This window comes from Plodia interpunctella, chromosome 25, assembly GCF_027563975.2.
Source record: "Plodia interpunctella isolate USDA-ARS_2022_Savannah chromosome 25, ilPloInte3.2, whole genome shotgun sequence".
Taxonomy (NCBI): Eukaryota; Metazoa; Arthropoda; class Insecta; order Lepidoptera; family Pyralidae; genus Plodia; species Plodia interpunctella.
Genome location: NC_071318.1, coordinates 3923664 through 3943485, shown reverse-complemented (window position 1 = coordinate 3943485; position 19822 = coordinate 3923664). Strand labels below are relative to the sequence as shown.

The window sequence follows — 19822 nt, the reverse complement described above, 5'->3', positions numbered from 1 at the left end:
AAATCTTTTCAGCCGCCATAGGAGCTTAGTTTCACAAACAATTGTGAAAAAGGATTTTCATTATTTGTTGGCCCGCGTCTCGGATTACATTACTTCTGCTACCACGGTTACTACTACTAATATTATTTTTATTCCTAGACAGTACATGTACAAGCCACGTACGACCAAAAATTAAAATATCATAATGTCTAAAAACCCTTGTCAAATAATGCTAATTTAATCAACAAATCTAATTTATTTACATTAATGTTGGTGTTTACTAAAACTATGTTATAAAATGTATAAATTTAAAAATAAAATGTAATGCATAAAACATAAGTAAACTAGTCAATAATAAAATGCAATGAAGTAAAACAAAAAAAAAAAACAACAAAATAACAAATAAAATAATAATTAAAAATGTTGTTAACAACGCCATCTAACGGTATATGTTCAGAGAACAGCTCTTCGCATTCTTCTTCTTCTTCATAGTCGTATTCCTCGTGGCTGATGGTCATGGTTGTTGCGTGGAATTAAACACACATAACAACTTTCTTGGCATTAGTAATGGAGTGGTTTGCCATTGCCTTCTCCATTTCACACACAAGTTTATAATTAACCAGTGTTCAGGTTTCCTCACAATGTTTTCCTTCACCGGAAGCAAGTGGTGGCCGATGAAAACTACTATACATGAGTCAGATTGGTATACAAACTCATGTGGCACGAGTAGGATTCGAATCTGGGAACTTTTGATCCACAGGCGGGCGTCTTAACCATTACACCACCACCGCTTCTGTAATGTGTAGTGTGTAACCTTTTCTCTAGATTAGTGTGGTTTGCCATTGCCTTCTCCATTTCACACACCAGCTGATAAATTATCAACTACTTTTCCTTCACCGGGAGCAATTAGTAGTACATGAAAACTGGTATTCATGAGTCAGATTGGTGTACAAACTCGTAACACAAGTAGGATTTGAACTTAGCACCTTTCCATTTACAGGCGAAATAAGCACTGGACCAACACTATTTCAATATACCTAGATGTATATCCCAATGATAACTAATATTATAAATTCGAAAACTCCTGATGATGTATGTGTGTATGTATATTTGTTACCCTATCAAGCAAAATTTGCATGACCGATTGTTATGAAAATTGATACACGGGTAGAATATAACCTGGAATGACACATAGGTTTTTTACCCCGAAATTCCTACGGGAGCGAAGCTCCGGATGCAGCTCTAGTAGTAGTACAAGTATTCTCTAATTTCAGGATCAAACTATCAGAAACGAAGATCAACCAAGGAGTGTCTAGTTCTATCAACTTACAGTACACAGAAACAACCGACGCTGGATTGTACCAATGCAGAGCCAGCAATCCTTATGGAGCTGCTAGTTTTAGTGTCCGTCTTACTGTACTAGGTAAGTCTTTGTATTCAGACAAGGACGACGATAACTAAAGACTCGTACCCAAATGAGATAGATTTTCATACAACTTCCCAGATCATTTCATACAAAACAGCGGACTGGGCCTTGTAAAACTGAAACGCACACAGTGAATTTAATTGTTAACACTGTGTCTCTGCTCGTTTCTTATCGTGCATTCCGAATACTCATTTCTCTTTATTGTAAGAGCGGAGCCATGAGTTTTCCCTTTCTACGTTTTAATCGTAAAGATATATCTATTTTAGGAAAGACTTGGTGTTTTGTTCTTGTCATCTATATCTATTTTACCAAACGACACGTCCCAAGTTATTCAGCCACAGCATACTAAACTAGCGCTCACAGATAAACAAGTTTAACCAAACAAAACTTACTCCGCACACGGAAAAGTAGTTCCTTTAAACTTTATCTAAGTTGAGCTTTGGAAGATTTTACAAGTTTCGCTGCCGTATTTACCACTTATGCTACGAGAGGTTTAGATATCTTTCTCTCTCTATCATCTACACTTTATATTCACTTACAATGAGCCTTGATTACAATGTTTACAAAATTTTATGCGTAATTAATCCCTCGATCTCGAAGATCTGCAACACCATGTTTAATATTGTTTGAAATTCGAAAACAGACTACCGGTTATTAGACTATATTTACAAATATCAAACAGTGCAATCGACATTACAACGCGTAGACATAACTATAAACATTCTGCCCCAAATCTGCTTTTGATTAACTAAACCTTTTTAGACCTCTTCGAATATTTTAATAATATTCATTCAGTTGTTCTACATAGTTTTGCTAAAGGTAAAACCACCACAAGCGTTGACAATGCAGTCAGGGTTGTCACAAAATATGAAATACGTGGCATAATATTTGTATTGGTTAATTTTATATTCTAAAACTTACAGCCCTTGATTTTGCTTCCAACGTGTATATCATATCTAACGTTAGGAGCAGGCATATGCCACATACACACATGGCACATCTCAGATCCTCACGCCTTCACGTCGGGACGTGAAGGTTATAGTACTTAAGACACAATTCGACTATAATAAATATGTCAGTTGTTGCTGTGATTCTACAGAGCCAGTTTTCTTTCCAGAACCCCCTACCCCACCTTCAGAAGTCCGCGTAGATTCAGTTCGCTCAAGAACCGCCACTATATCTTGGAGAGACACTCTCAGGGCTTACGCGAGACACTACAACCTTCAATACGTGGCTTCACAGTACGGGGACAGTGTGTGGGAACATGCAGCCAATATCAATGTTACCAGGTAGTTAGTTTATAATTTATACATCTACTTAGATTTAATTTCGCCGAATCTTAGTAGCTGTATATTCTGGTCCGATTATGGAACTACAGGGTTTTTAACTGGTATATTCTGTCCATGCCAGATTTTTTTTCTGTAAATATGTCTCCCGCTCTAAACAATTCTCAACGTCATATCGATAAATCTTCCATTAGTTTCTTCCATTAGTCGTATTCCTCACAGCTGAGAGTCGTGGTCATTAGTGGACATTATGGAAAATAAACAATCAACTTCTTGGCAAAATCTTGAAGTGATTTAATTACTTTCTCCATTTCACACACGAGCTGAACATAAAACAGAAAGTAGAGACTATGGAAACAGAAAAATTTTAATAATTATAATCTGGAATTTTACATAACAATCACATGTAAATCAAAGAATAGTATATACTATACGTATTCAAGAGAGACTACTATTACTGAATTTGTTTTTTATACTATCCTATCATAATTTCTTTACGTCTCTATTTTTTGCATAGTGATTGTGTGTATTTTTTGTGATATGAATAATAATTGTATCTACCACTATCTATCTAACCTTTCAACCTTATGGTCAACCATTACTGTATCCGCTAAGTTTTACGATATGTTTTAGGAAAGATACAGAAATCCGTCAATCAGTGGAACTCCAGAATCTCCGTCCAGCCACGGCGTATGGAGTGAGAGTGGCCACTGGGAACCAAGTGGGCACCAGCCTTTATACTGCTCCTATACACTTCACCACTAACGAGGAAGGTAAATTATTGTTATTTATACAGTTGCATGACCATAACAGAAAGGATGTGAAATTTGAATTAAACAGATTTGAAGAGAATCCGAAACAGAAACAAAAATTATTAAGATACAGCTTTAGGATTAAAAATTTAAATTGTCTTACTTCAAAAATGATGAAGTTACATACAAAATTTGCAACCTCTATTTCACTTCTTTAGAGATGAAATTTCCGAAATTCCTTTCTTATCCGACGTCGCCTAATCATTATTTAGCTTACTGCGAAATTTCATCTTTATTGGCTTTGTAGCTATTGAGATTTCATGACTAAAGAAGGCTTAGAGGCGTGACAGCCCCAAATGCAACTGGAAACACGACAAAATAAGTAAAAGTATATAATAATTACGAATTATTATTGCTTGTTTCAGCTCCATCGTCACCCCCTCTGAATCTACAAGTGGAACAAACAGAGAACCCTGGGGAACTCCGCGCTTCCTGGCTTCCTCCACTCAAAGATACACATAATGGAATAGTACTGGGATACCATATCAAGGCTGCACCGCAGAATGTTGGCAATGGTAAACCATAAATCATTATTTTTTATTAGATTTTAGAAAAATTAGAGCCAATTTCACAGCTTGCTAATAAAGTATCAGAAGTGATTTATCTGTCAAGATTACAATATCATATTTATTTATTACTATTTAGGAAGACTTTACAGCTAAGTAACAAAAACATTGAAATAAGAGTAGGAAACTGAGAGCCAATTAAAAGTCTCCACAGGTAATAAGAAATTACAGTAAATTATATCTTGAGCGTTAGTCCAAATGAAAGTAGATCTATTTTTATGTCACCCTCATATACAGTATACATAAGATGTAATAAAAGTCATTTTAGGCCTGTTACTGGTGATTGAAGCCAATATTTGAAATACCTAATGTAATTTATCAAAAATTTCAGATGATACGGACACTAGAACTTTAAAAGTTAATCAGCAATCAGGAAAACAAGAAATGCTTTTGACCGGTTTATTGAAAAATACAAGGTAAGGTTAAAAGTTTAAACTGCTACATTTTCCTACAATTATTACAGTTATAAATGTATAAACATACATATTGAGTTAGCCCTAATGTAAGTTCGTTATATGACTAACTCAACGATATTATAATTTATGACAAATGAAACTTATATGAAAAAAGATAATTAAATTTTGACCTGATCGGGGTTCGAACCCGGGACCTCCAGTGTAGCAGTCCGTCATGATGACCATTAAGCTACACAAGTCGTAGTTATCTTAATCTTAACAGAAACATGTGGAGTAGGTATTTTTGATGATAACTTTGTTTATTTTAAAATAAATAGTTTTGGCGAATACTCATTACTACTTACTTATTGCATTTGATTATTTGACACATAACTTATTAACTACTTTGTCATTTTAATAAAATTTAAACACAAATTTAAAATTTGTTAAATAAAAAAACAAGATGAGCCAAATAATAACAACAGTTAATATACAAAAGCAATTATTTATCATAGACAAAAATTATTACAGTATTAATTACTTTGCGTGCTTTTCCATTAACATTAAATAATTGACTACTTGAATGATTTCATAATTGTAAAGTATTAGAGTTTACATTTAGCTTTAAAGTAAAATAATAAATATGCAATTTATAATTTATACTTTAGTAAATACATATAGATTAATTATATATTTTTGAAAAATAAATTCGAAGATTTTTACTCTGTTTAGATGAGGTCAAAACACATGCGGCCATATTGTCGACAATGAAAAATGAAAATATTTATTTTTTTTATGGAAATATTAAATTTTCTTAAGAAAATTCATTGTAATGGTAAATAACGATACATTTCGCGTATTATAAAACATATTTCGTAAAATTGTCAAGTAGTCAATTATATAATCCAAATAGTAGTAATTCAGTCTGGTGGGTTGGTATTAGGCTAATACCAACCCACCAAACTGAATTGGGCCCGCTTTGTTGAACCAGCCTGGGAGCCTGGCTCCCACTTTCTTACTCAAATAAAAATGATGATAATGAGTGCTTACCGTAGTATAAAACACTACAGAGTGAGCAAACGGGCATGCGGCCTACCTGATGGGCAGTGGTCACCGCAGCCCATACACGTATGCAACACCATGCATCGTGCATATTACATGCACGGTGCCGGCTCTGAATAATCTGTTCACATGCTTTTTAAAGAACTCTATGCGGGACATAGTTCCTGCACGCGACACTTTGGACTCCAAGGTGTGAGGATCCCCCGTTGGTGGCGAAAGATAAATAAATTAGCACCCACCACTCCACCAGCAAAAACATAGATAAATATGCTTAATTGATAATTATTTACACCAACTGACTAGGTACTAATGTATCAGCAGTATTGAAATATTCAACGACTGAATTCGACACACTAGCTTTGCTATAAGCGAAGTCTCAGTAGGACAACATTTCTTTTGTGTTAGTTACGAATGCAGACCATGTTTAGATTTTCTGCCGACATCATTGTTATCATTGTTGAAGCCAGAAAATTGTATTATTGGTAATTCATTGACATAACCACGTTTTAGTGTTTAGTGATAAGACTAAATTAATCACTGATATCTTTTCTCATACCGGTAACCATTGAGTCTGGGAACATTCCTTCGTTGCTAGTTCTCTCCATATGTTGATCAGTTCCGTGCTTGTGTAATCATGCGCTGATATAAATCTCACCATCTTGCAAGGGTTACCTTTGATCTTTTTATTAAAGAAAGCATAAACATTGACCTTTTTTATATGTAATTTACTTGCTAAAATACCAGTTATGAATACATCTTCAGGTTTAATGAAAGGTGCCTCAATAGCAGCAGTAAATAAATCTCTCGTGATATCTGTTGTCATCAAATAGGCACCACCTGCCAAATAATCAGGGAATACCTCGTCAGGGAACTGCTCAACGGGCACGAAGTTTTTCAATCCTTTAAAACGGACTGGTTCACTATCCACCAACAATTTCCCCCATATCGTTTTCTTAATATTTCTTCTTTTAGTTATTTCGATAAATTTTAACAACCTCGGTATGTTTATAAACATATCATCGTCAGATTTTAGCATTCTTTCAACTAGAGGACAGTACATATTCAGCCATTCGAGCATTGAGAGACTTTTAAGCGCAAGGTTTTCATATGTGTCGCAATATCGACCGATTACAATGTCTTTGTAATGTAAACTTTCGTTTAGAATCTGAGGTCTGATTGAATCTGGTGGTATACCAATGAAAAAGGCTACCGGTATTTTTGGATGAATGTGACCCCAAGTCATTCTGATGGCATGTCTTTGTTGGAAATGGGACGGTGCTGTAGCTACAAATATTATTAACTGTAGTTGAGAACCGAACGCTGGACATAGTTCGGGTTGGCTCACCTCGTAACCAGGAACGTAGATATCACTAACAAGCTCCGTCTGCGTTGTGATGGTGTAGAGCAGAACAAACACACTGGCACTTCTCGTCAGGCTGCAAGGACTTGACCAGAGTAACATTACGTTTTCCTTTCGACTCAGATAAAGAGCCTTAACATCGAAATCTCAGGAAAAACGTTTTACAGCACCTGAAATTTAGTAAATACTAATGCTGATATCCCGTGAGTATTGATATGGATTTTAAGCGAAGGGTATCTTGTGAAAAATATTATTAATTTCATAATCATTGCTTGCACTGGACTGTAATGAATTGAAAATATTAGTCCTTATAGCTTTGTCGGCATTCTGATAGGCAAACATTGATTTGAATGTTTTAAGTACCCCATTTTGAAAACTTTCTCCCTTATCCCAGCTAGTCATATCGGTTATAACAACTATATCAAAATTTATAAAGTATATTTTTTGATGGCCTGTTTATAAAATGTAAATAATATCTATTTCTACAACATAATCACCAGAAGCAGGATTGTAAGGAGCCAACTGAATACATTTTTATAAAGTGATTTACTAATTAACAAATACAGAAGAAATGTCCTTGATAAAAATAATATAACGATTTTATTATGAAGAAACAGAAAAATTAACGACATAGCCACTATTATACTTACTTGGAGTTATATATAAACAACGCAATGAACAGTTGTCATAACTTGTTGTATCACAATAACAATTATACCAAAATAATACAAATGCACAATACCGATGGCAATTACTTAAGACGTCCGCAGCCAGAAAGAACTCGCTCTGTTTGACATCACTGTGGCGGATATGTCCGCCAAATCATAATAATTTACAATGCCGTCGGAGAAGACTACACAGTATAAACTAAGTAATAACGCAAAATATTTAAGCTTTGTACATTTATTTTTGTATTTTGCTTTTTAGGGATACTATCACCTATATTCAACTCTGTTTCTACTTGGTGTATTAGGTCTTAATTCTCTAAGAGCTCGTAGGGATCATTATCAATTAGTAATTTGTTTGAAAGTACTCCAAGGTAATATCGATGCCACTGAACTTCATAATGAGTTATGTCTGTTGTATGTACCTAATAGAAGCCTTTTACAACGCAATTGTCAACCACGAAAACTGTTCGCAACACCTCATACACGTACTGTATCCCATGCACAGTCTCCGCTGTGCCGCATGCCAGCGGATCTCAACGCATTCCTGAACCAGGAACCTGAGTGTGATGGGTTCGTGGATAGATGGGAGACGCTTGTCAGGAATTGTTTGCAATTTTGTGAGATTGACGAATGTGAGTCAACGTGTTTAGGATGATAATATTGTGTTTCTGTAAGAAATTTTTGTAAGTGTCTATTTTTTCTTACTAAATACTTTAAAAGGATACATATTGTGCACCGTTGTATTTAGCTAAATAAATAAATAGTTTGTGTCCGAAATGGTACCATTTACATTGGTGCAAACTAATCCAATTAATAACATAAATGGGGTAACTTTATAGTTTAGTTAAAATGAAAATCTATAACTGAAATGATCAGTTTGACTTTAATGATATAAACGACATTATTATAATACTACCGCTCTATGGTATTACACCATCCATCTTAAAAATTACGTGATTTAAATTTTAAGCAATGAAAAGAAGTCTTAAATGTTTTTAACTTGAAAGCATAAACAAAGACAGTCGTATAACACAACATTGAAAGATTCATTCATGAATTAAAGAAAATAAGCAAATGGTTGGTTCTCAGAACGTTTCGACCGCTGCGGCCGCGCTGTCATTACAAATTTTCAAATGTTAACAAGAACTAATAGTTGTACTATTTGATTTTAAAATAATGTGTACTGTAGTAATCAGTTTTGTGAATGACTGCTTTTGTAAATGATTCGTTCCACAAGAAAATTGACGAATCGTAATGACAGCGCGTATGGTGCATAGATCAAACTGTACTAATTCTAAAATTCCGCTATATTTCAATTGGTTCCTAGAATAGAACCAAATCATATCGTATTGTGGATGTTGTACGAGGGGGATTAAATTACGACTTTTCCCCAGTTTTTAAACCTTTACTTCTTGCCAAGATTCATGATTTCATGATCAACGGGAAGTATCTTTGATTCTCTTGTGAAATCTCAAAACATGTCACATGACGATGATCAAATATTACTCGTAACTTGTACTATCTTTTAAGTCTTATGAAGATTTTGCGTTAGGAGATGTTTTCAAAAAGTATGCATTTTGCTACAATGTCATTTATCAACCATATTTTGTAAACAAGATAAAAAGTTGGCTTTGGCAGACCTAGGCCTATTGCTTAATAGTTATCTGTTACAAGCAAAATGTTAAGACAACGCCATCTAGTGATAGATAGCCATACTATAATAAGATGGCTTATTTATTATAATCGATTATAATAACTTAAGTTTAACATAATTTGGTTAGATAACGCTGGCGACTTAACGTTTCAAAATATATTTTAAAAATGTTTGTCATTTAGGCACCAAATTTACAAAAGGTCTGATTTTTTCACATGACCAAGAGACCAAGCATTAATAAATCTGCGAATAGAATTTAATATTACAGTTTTAAATATATTTTTCAGGTATTCCATATCTGTGTCAGCATTTACAAGTGCGGGATCCGGACCATATTCTTTGCCTGTGTATCAAGATACAAGGGAAGGAGGTAAATATAATAATAATAACCGAAAATGTATCTAAAGCTTTATTTAGTAGCTTAGAATTCACAGGTCTTTTAAAATTTACTAATCTCACTCTTCAAGAAGCAACTGTTCCAATGACTAGTCGCATAGTACATAAACTTTTATAAACTCCAAAGACTAGTAAATAATTAATGGTAGCTTATAGTTTCAATTTCGACCGTATTAGCAAAACCCAGTCTTACGCATCTTAAAAATGAGAAATACAAAAATAATAATAAAAGTTTTCATTGCATTTACATTTGTGTAACATAAAATCAAAACTCTTCGAGTGTAGAAAAATATTTTTGACTTTTGGCTCTGTCTACGCCGTAAGGATACAGGATTTTTATTAAAATATATGTTTAGCGTCTAAAAAAACGTAACACCATGTAATTGATTTTTTTACATTTTATTTTTCTTCTTGTAAAGTAATCAATAATGCTTTGTAACTCTTTATATACTCAGTTCCCTACCACATTGTGATAGCAATAAATTATTTTTGACATTTAGTTAGTATACATCTAATTCGGATTTTCTCAGTCTAAAGGCCTGTTAATCACATCCTGATAAAATGTAATAATGTAATCTAACAGATAAACTAACTGCTAAATAAATCTACCTGAAGTTATTTGCTAGTTAGCCCTATGCAACACTTATGAAAAACAGTATTTACCGCTATCCGTTCGATATGTTACATACAGCTATCAGATATTTTAACAACAGGCGTTGAAACAAACCGAAACTATCCTGTTCATACATTTTTATTTAATTTACAGCCCCTGAACAATCTCCATCTTCAATAGAGTGCTCAGCTGTATCCTCTACATCACTGAGGGTTGGTTGGCAACCCATCGCGTTGTCTGCCCAAGGAACCTCTCTAATAGGATATACTATCCTTTATGCCACTGAAGGTATATATCAGTATATCTCTTGTTATATCATCTATCAACTTATCGAATCAAATGCTTTTATATCATTATACATCAGTGAGTGTTTAGGCGCAGTGGGCTGAATCGCAGTCGTCTCTAAAAATGGACGGAAAAATTAACTTTAGTTTCAGTCTTCTGTAAGACTAACAATAACATACGTATTTTCATGATAACAATGTGATTATATTTAATTTTCTTGATGGGTACGAAAGAACAAAATTGACCAGGCTTATCCTAGAGGCAAACTCTGGAGAAAATGTTATATCGGTTTAGAGAAGCAAGTTGTTATAAAAAATACTAAAGAAAAATTATTATACAGTAACAGTAACATAATATATACAGATTTCAACAACAGACATCTTTAAGATCTATAGAATATCTAATTTCTCGCACTTGATTTTATTTTGTATGTTTTGTCTGTGTTAAGATAACTAACTATCTTTTCTAGATGGAGCGTGGCACAATCAAACATCCCTACATACAGAAATCTACCTACAAAGTCTGAGCAAATTCACAAACTACACAGTCAAAGTGGCGGGTTTCTCCAATTTCGGCGCTGGGCCCTATTCCTATCCCATCGTGTGTGCTACTTTACAAGACGGTGAGTTAGATTTGGTGTTATCTGATATATCAGAACTTCTTCTGATACTCGTAAATGCCTTTGCTAGTAGATAGAAAATGTTTTGGTTAGTGGTTCAGTTCGAATAGGACCATTCCGTCCGTATCCTCCCGTGGACAAGGCAATTAAGGACATCATTTAGCAGCTTAAAAACATTATAAGCATTCCAAAGGAGGGTTCATGTCAGGCAGGTGATCGGTTTTAAAATCACAATTTTACGGTTTATGTTTTACGCTGAACCTAGGCTTACCAACATGATCAACTACCAACATGATGAACTAGGCTTATCAACTTCGCGGCGTCACAGCCCTGAATAAGACCGGAAAACGCAAAGATAGAGAGATAGATAAATCTTTACGAGTGATATTGATTAAAATCATTTATTTATTAAAATCAACTAGAAGAAATATCCCTATTTTTAGGTTACTCTATCTCTTTCTCTCTCTCTCATCCTGGCGCATCCCCAGTTGCAGTTAGTGGCTGTAATGTCCAAACATTTCATTCTTCCCGATCCTGTGGGAAATCTTCTTTAGTTTGCTCCTACATTTCCCAAGGAACCAACCAATCAACTCTAATATTAGTTACAATCTGTTTATTAATAAATCAATTTGGTCAAACCGTATAGCCGGCCATACTATCATTCGCCAGCTCTTCTGGTTATAATACTTCAATATTGATAAAATATCGATCAATCTTATATTGCAGTCCCTGGACCGCCAGCCGACATCAAAGTTCTGGTGATGTCAGCATCCTCATTACTTGTGAGCTGGAAGAGACCAGAACACCCTAACGGACAACTCTTGTATTACACCATCTATGTCAAACCTACATCTAGGTACGTAAACATTCATAATCCAAATCCTAAAATCTTTATTTAACTGTGTATCACTTATTAACGTCAAAAATGTAGTTAAAACCAAGTCTACCGCCGTCTTCCAAAGCGTAGGTGAAGTAGAAGCGGCGCAACAAACTTCACCGCATCCTTTCCTCCTAGGAAATCAATTAACAAATGTAGGTGGTAACAGTCTAAATCTTTCTCACTCTAGTCTATTTCAGCCGCTAAACAGCATCACACAACCTTAGAGATTTGGCAAACATGGCGTCTCTTTGTTTTAGCTTCTTTTATAAAGTCACAGGTCATATTAATTTATTTGTCAACGAAGTCTTACTAAAGTCATATAAATGTATTTATCAACTAAGTGTAAATGTTGGTAAATCTTGTCTTATCCACTTCGTCCCGCCCTAAACCAATATTTAAATGTTTCGAATACATTGCATTGATAACTGTACAGCGAGCAGACAAATTCAAAAAGTTGCGATTGTGCAAAAACCATAGATCAACAAAAAATACTTAATGGTGAAAATGGTCTCCATCACGGTCAATTAAAGATCGAGTGTGCTATTTTTCAAGATGGATCGCCACGTAACTTTACATACAGCATATTCAATTACCACAGCACTGGTCCACCGCAGCCGCACCGAGTAGAGTCCACAAGCAGAACCACCGCGGAAGTGAAGGACCTCACTACAGGAAGGGCGTATGAAGTGTGGGCTACAGCTAGCACTAGTGTGGGAGAAGGGGCTGCTACAAGGAGGGTGTCTCATACTCCGACACATAGAGGTGTGTAATCTATGTGATTTTTACATTAAATATCTACTATCAACAATATAAAATTGAATATGAAGTTAACGATTGCGTCAGATATATCTGTTATTAATAACCAATTTTCCAGTGGTAGCCGGCGTGGCCTCTCTCGGCGGAACCATTTCAGTGGGAGTGGGTAGTTCCTTACTGTTAGTCTGTCAATGTGTGGGGGTACCACCCCCTAGGACCGTGTGGTACCACAAGCTGAACATCATCACACACCACCCCAGGTTTACGAGGAACCATGACGACAGCTTGCTTATCAACAGTGAGTCAGAAATTATTTAATTAAATAAATGGTTTGCGGAGGATCTTTCCATTATTTTCTTTCAATGTTTTTTATGCAATACTAACTACCTATTATATAGCGATAATGCCGCTTGTTGTACATTTTATTATTTTAAATTGTGTCTTGTGCTTTGTCTTTGGCGTATGTTAATTTACAGCGCTAAAACTTCAATATTGATTCGTGTTAAAATCTTCATCTAAATTTATTTTTAATTCATCTATTTTCATTTCTGTTAACTTCTTAAATTATAGCCTATCCCTATTATTCATAAAAAAGTTAAAACATACCTATTTTAAACTGTTTTGTCGCTTTGTTAAGTAAAATATAAATATTGAAAAAACATATGCTTTAACTTTTTTATGAATAACGTTGTTAAACTTTTCAGACATCGACCAATCCCTGAGTGGCAACTATACTTGCCTAGCAAAGAACCTTTACGGATCAGACTCAGTGGAATACACCATCATAGTGTTGCCACTACCTGAAGCCCCTACTCTGAGAGCTACGCCTTACAAGGATTCCATATTGGTGGAGTGGGAGCAACCTTACTTCCCGAACAATAGGAGTTACAGTCAGAAAATCAGTGAGTATGATATAGTTGCTTATTGATTAATTGAATAATTAATATAACTTGAGTCCTATGACAGCAGGATGAACCGATACATTCGAAATGAGAGCGACAGAGACAGAATATTTACATACCTACTATTTGGCATTCATAGGACTCAATTTATATTTCACAAAGTATAACACCTATAACATGGTAAAAGTTTAGTTTTCAATGAAAACTAAAGTATTAGAGAAACTTCTTGTATTAGAGAAATTTTAAGGAAAATTTTTCATTAAAGTTTCTCTAATACAAGAAGCTGATGAGCTCACTCTTCAAAAAGCTACCTTAACCTTTGAACCTGGAGAAAATAAAGGACAATTTAACAACAATAGAATCGGATCGGGGCGGGAATTGAAGGGTCAAACACTTGTATATGATTATTAATATACATATATTATTTATAGTATGTATTTTTTAACAATTAAACGTCAACTTTAAACCAGTAATTAATTAATTGGTAGCTTATTACTTTGACTTTGGTCCGTATAAGCAATAATCCCAGGTTTGCCTGAGCATCTTGAAGATGAGAAACATTTTTCTCAGTCTACGCTATTACAACACGACGTATCTTCCAGGCTACAGCCTGACATGGAAAGAAGCCAACGGCCCCTGGCACGAAGCGTGGCCGGCGAACAAGTTGCCCAACTTGTCAGGAGTTCAGAAACATGTCCTGACAGGCCTCAAGTGCGGTACAAAGTATTCCCTCAGGATCACAGCGACTAATAAAGTGGGGACGTCGCAACCGGCTTATTTGGATGTTAGCACTTTAGGGGGAGGTGAGTATATAAACGAAAATATTAGTAAATAGTATTGTTATATGTTGAAAATATTAATGAGATGAAAATTATCTGGGATTAAGCTAACCTAACTGGCACAGTGCTTTTAACCACTTTATTATCTTCTTTTTAAAAGAGCATGTGTGACACTTATAACAAAACCATTTAAATATATTTTGATAAATACATATTGTTTCAAAACTTTTGTCTCTTATCTTCGGGGCTGAAGCCCGAGATCAGCACAAAGTGTAATTTCACAACCAGCCGCTAGCCTGACGTCCTTCGCAAGGCCTTGAGAATGCTATTGTTGCCTGTCAGCTGCCTAGGCTATGCGTCTCTTAGTTGCTTTTGTTTGATTCTTAGAGACATTTAATTCCGTCCTAGGATCTATATCCCTCCCGTAGATTTCTTACGAAATGACGTTGGAACACATAGCCTTGACAACAATAGCATAGCATTCTACTCGATTTTGACTACTGAGCAAGTAAATAGGCATGTGGTCCACCAGATGGAAGGTGGTCACCGTGGCCTACAGACTGAAAACCAGTGGTATCACACGCGCGTTGTCGATTAATCTTCAAAATGATTCTTCTAAACATTAAGGTTTTTAGGTGGTTTTATGGGTTTTACATTGATTCCAATTTGATTTGTCAGTACCAATAGCGCCTACCACCAACGACTGGCTCTGGAGCAACTGCAGCCATATCTCCGTACAGCTGGCGGGCTGGGACGACGGTGGATGTGAATTGAGAAGTTGGGACTTGGAGTACCGACCTTTGGGCACTCGGCCCTGGCTCAGAACACATCATTCTGTGGTGAGTTTAAAAATATAAGTAGGTACATATTATATCCTACTCATATAATAATCTGGTACCTACCAAATGGTTGATTCGCAACTCCTTTTAAGATCCTTTTGTAGACATATCCTACATAATATGACGACCTCGGTGGCGCAGTGGTAAGGTTCTTGCCACTGAACCGAGAGGTCCCGGGTTCAAACCCCGGTCGGGTCATGATGGAAAATGATCTTTTCTGATTGGCCCGGGTCTTGGATGTTTATCTATATATGTATTTGTTATAAAATATAGTATCGTTGAGTCAGCATCCCATAACACAAGTCTCGAACTTACTTTGGGGCTAGCTCAATCTGTGTGATTTGTCCTAATATATTTATTTATTTATTTAATATTATAAATGCGAGGTTTTGCGAGGGTTTATATGTGTGGACGTATGTTTGTTACTCTTTCACTCAAAATCTACTGGACAGATTGTTATTAAATTTGGTACAAGGATAGAATATAGCCTGGAATAACACATACAGTACTTTCTATCCCGAAATTCCCATGGGAGCGGAGCCCCGGGGCGCACCTAGTACATATACATATAAATAAGACGGGTACGTATTCACAATGTCAATAATTTTTCACTATCTATGTATGCATATACTGCTCATTGTGTGGTACCTTGCGGGAGACCTGGTGACCTGCAACTGCAACACAGGTTCGTCAAGACAAGTTTGATGAACTGTTTGACGACATTGTGGAGCCGGCATAAAACTGGCGTCAGAATTCATTCAGTGTTATACTATACGACGACATTATTCGCCGAACATGCGTGAACATTGAGTAATTTGTATGAGTGCTTTTTTTACCACAATAAAAAACCAGCAATGTAGGTACACCGAATCCGCCAAACTTTCGCGAACTGTTCGACGACAGTGTGGAGCCGGCATAACACTGGTATCAGAATTTATTCAAGTAGCCGGCTCCGTAAAGCGTAAAGGCAACTGACGCGACTTTTACCACCGACTTGTCCCAAACGGCGACAATGCGGGACCAGTACAATAAGTTGTTGTTGGTAATAGTCGTACTCGGAGCCGTGGCGGGCGGCGGGCCGCGCGTGGCTGCGCGCGCTGGCGCCGGGCGCGTGGTACCAGCTGCGGGTCGCGGCCGCCAACGACGCCGGCAGTGTCTCCTCCACGTACACCATCGCCACCAACAACGAGGACGGCAGTAAGTTATCTATACTATTACCCGGCCCGTCCCGTCTTCGCTCGGGTAAAAACATTATACTTACATGTAAAGCTGTTGCGTTACTGAGTGACTGACTGAGTGACAGACAGAAAAATGTACAGCCGAAACTACTGGGCGTAGAAAGCTGAAATTTGGTGTGTAAGTTCCTAGGACAGTGTAGGGAAACACTAATAAGGGATTTCCTGAAATTTTCACGGGAAGCGGATTTTTACAACAAATTATAAACGGTTTTGCCACTCAGCTGTTTAACATGACCTTTCAGATTTGACCAATCAAACACCGGGAATAATCCTATATATAATAAATAAATAATAAAATATAATAAAATAAATCGCCGGGAATATAAGTGTCGATCTATGACAGTGTGATCTGTAGATTAATAATGGCAAAGTAAAAATAAAGATAGCAGACACTGGGTTCCGACGTTTTGTGGCTAAGGATGCAATAACGAAACGCCCAGACAAGATAGATTTGGTAGTATAGTATATAATTATATAAGTATAAATAATTAAAATTCATTTAAATTAATGTTTTTCTCTCCAGGTGAAGTGGGCCCGCCATCAGAACTATTTGACATCAACATGCTTGTGATAGTGTGCAGTTCCATATTACTGACGATATGTCTGCTCAGCTGTATCTATATACTTCTCAAGAGGCAAAGGTAAAATGTACTTATTTTAATATTTAAACATATACAGGGTTATTGGTATCAAACGCAAAACCTCGTAAAGACTACTTGGATACATCAAAACAAGCAACTTTCATTCTACGACTTTTCGTGATACATAGTTTTTTTTTTTCATATAAAAAAACAATCTAATTTGCGATTCTACACATCTTAACTCTATGTAATAGCCAAGCAACACGAGACAGCAACACGAGACACTACAGTAGCGTTATGTAGCAGAATCGAACATAGAGGTAATGTTTTATAGAAACGACAAGTAAAAGGAACAAGGAAAATGTTTATTATCACGTTTAGACAAAAGTCGTAGAACAAAAGATGTTAATCTCTATGCACCTTATGCGCCTTTGAAAGAAATAAAATAAAAAATAAAACATCTACCACGCTACATGCACAACGCCGCAGTTGTAAAAAACCGACCAAACGCAACGAATAACAAGCCACACAAGATATTCACGACTCTACGGACAGAAGCTAACAAGCCTAGATCGCGCAAACAGTGCGTTTTCGATTGGAAGCACATATACAACCTGCGACACGACACCGTCTGTCGCGCGCGGTCCCCGGCGCCGCACCAGCTCCCTGCGGTGGCGGTCGACCATCACCTGGCTCCCGCTACAGTATCAACCTAGGTTCCTGTGCTTGTCAAACACCCATTGCAAAACTTTCACTAAGTCAAATAAGTTTTTATTATTGCCAGAGATTTAGATCAATAAGATCTAAAATAAAAGCTTGTGTCAGAGATTTAGATCTTATTGATCTAAATCTCTGACACAAGCTTTTATTGTTGCCAGAGAGATTAAGATCTAAATCTCTCTGGTCTTAATATATAAACTTGGTATAATCTTGTGTCAAAAACTTATTTGACTTAGTGAAAGTTTTGCAAAGGGTGTTTGACAAGCACAGGAACCTAGGTTATGAATATGAATTTATGGTAACCATAAATTCATATCCGTGCAATAAACCGTTAAGGATTTCCTTAAGTCTGGAGCCTTTCCTGGGTGCACCATGCTTATTATAATAATGCATTGTAATCCAAACTAAACGTGTGTACAAAATTTCAGCTGAATCGGTTGAATATATCTGCTTCAAAATTGTACACAGTTACATTGCAAGTTAAATAAAAATCTTATAAAATAGGTTTAGGATCTAGTTCATCAAATCGCCAGTCATCTACATGTCGATGTAAGTAACTGGTGATCGCTGCATCGACAACTTTGCATCCACAGTCGCCGCTATCGCGCTAATAACTTCAGCTGCATCGCAATTGAATCTATTGGTGGTCCGCCATTTTTTTTTACCCTTTACAAGTTTCTCTTTTGACAACCACAATGTTTATTTACGTTTCAATTGTGATTCAAGAATCTATAAAACTATTTTCGTTGTACGGGAACGTTTAATAAATTGCGAACCAACAAAAATTATTAGCGTGATTGTAGGGCACTTCGTTGTAATGAAAGCGCGCCACATCGCTACATCAGTTCGCATATCGATGGCATGGCGTATCGATAGATACATGTCGTTTCTAAATCAAACAATATTCCTTTATTTCAGAGGAGGCCTGACGGAATACCGCGAGTCAATCGCCGCGGATAATAAATCGGAAAGCGGTAATCTGACGGCCAATACTTCTCATACCAACTTGGCGAATGTCAAAGAAAATGCAATGAACGCTCAGAACAGAATATATAGTGCGCCCATACACCTGAGGAATAACAGCAAACACGGTAAGGAGTTAAGTAAAGTGATTAACAACTAAATAAAAAAATTAAAAAATTTAAGTAAAAACAATTGAAATGCAAATGCGAAATTCATCCGATGAAGAGGTTTAGGTATAGGATATATATATATATAATAATTTGATATTCATACTTGTTATATTGTGTTGTATTTTTATATTGTCATTCTACCTTCTACATGTTTTGTTTTTCTACATTATTACATACAGATTGAGTATCACGTCTTTTTTCCTAACGGGTTAGATAGAGCCAAGAGTAGAGTGAAACTTAAAAGCCACGAAGAATTGTGTTTGAATATCCGTTGCTATATCTCAAATAGACTTTTGCTATCATAAGTAGAAACAGCTAATACACAATATTTAAGTTTTTTTTTAAAGAACTTAAATATTATACGAGTACTTGTGTTTCTTCGTTAATTTCTTAAACTGATAAATGTAAAAACTCCATTGTAGAACTGTACGAGATAAGCCCGTACGCGCAGTTTGCGGTGGGGTTCCGTACATTCGGCCACGTGGAGAACCAGGACCTGCCCAGCAGACACAAGCATAGCAGATACGATACTGGTAACAATATTACATTAAGTGCGCGGCTCCATTGCTCCGTCGTCTTACGTTGCGTTGACGTCTGTCGACGAACAACGCAAGTTGTATGGAGTTTCGACCACCTTTTCTCCATAGTTTACTGGTTTCTGGACTTCTGGTAGTTGGCTTTTTGATTTATACAATTCTATGCATAAAGCTATTTATAAATAACCGTACAATGTAAGTACTACAATTTTATGTCACGTAAAATGATTTTATGTGATTTACTATTTTCTTATTCTCATCAAAATATTAAATTAATTTTAAATAGTTTCAAATAATTTTCTCTATTTTTTTCGATGTTTCTAAGCAAATTCACTTC

The 19822-nt window shown here is 36.0% G+C and overlaps 1 protein-coding gene across 5 annotated transcripts in view; it reads left to right on the top strand.

Annotated features, from left to right (window-relative positions):
* LOC128680825 (cell adhesion molecule Dscam2-like) overlaps nt 1–19822 on the top strand; it is a 153568-nt gene that overhangs the window by 131749 nt on the left and 1997 nt on the right. For all 5 annotated transcript variants that reach the window (XM_053764262.2, XM_053764263.2, XM_053764261.2 and 2 more), the window contains 18 exons: nt 1254–1402; nt 2523–2694; nt 3325–3464; nt 3869–4018; nt 4401–4485; nt 9496–9578; nt 10371–10505; nt 10972–11124; nt 11848–11977; nt 12600–12763; nt 12876–13055; nt 13462–13659; nt 14262–14462; nt 15117–15277; nt 16327–16474; nt 17039–17156; nt 18735–18907; nt 19372–19482. In XM_053764262.2, coding sequence (XP_053620237.1) covers nt 1254–1402; nt 2523–2694; nt 3325–3464; nt 3869–4018; nt 4401–4485; nt 9496–9578; nt 10371–10505; nt 10972–11124; nt 11848–11977; nt 12600–12763; nt 12876–13055; nt 13462–13659; nt 14262–14462; nt 15117–15277; nt 16327–16474; nt 17039–17156; nt 18735–18907; nt 19372–19482 — 2651 coding nt within the window. The remainder of the gene's footprint in view (nt 1–1253; nt 1403–2522; nt 2695–3324; nt 3465–3868; nt 4019–4400; nt 4486–9495; nt 9579–10370; nt 10506–10971; nt 11125–11847; nt 11978–12599; nt 12764–12875; nt 13056–13461; nt 13660–14261; nt 14463–15116; nt 15278–16326; nt 16475–17038; nt 17157–18734; nt 18908–19371; nt 19483–19822) is intronic.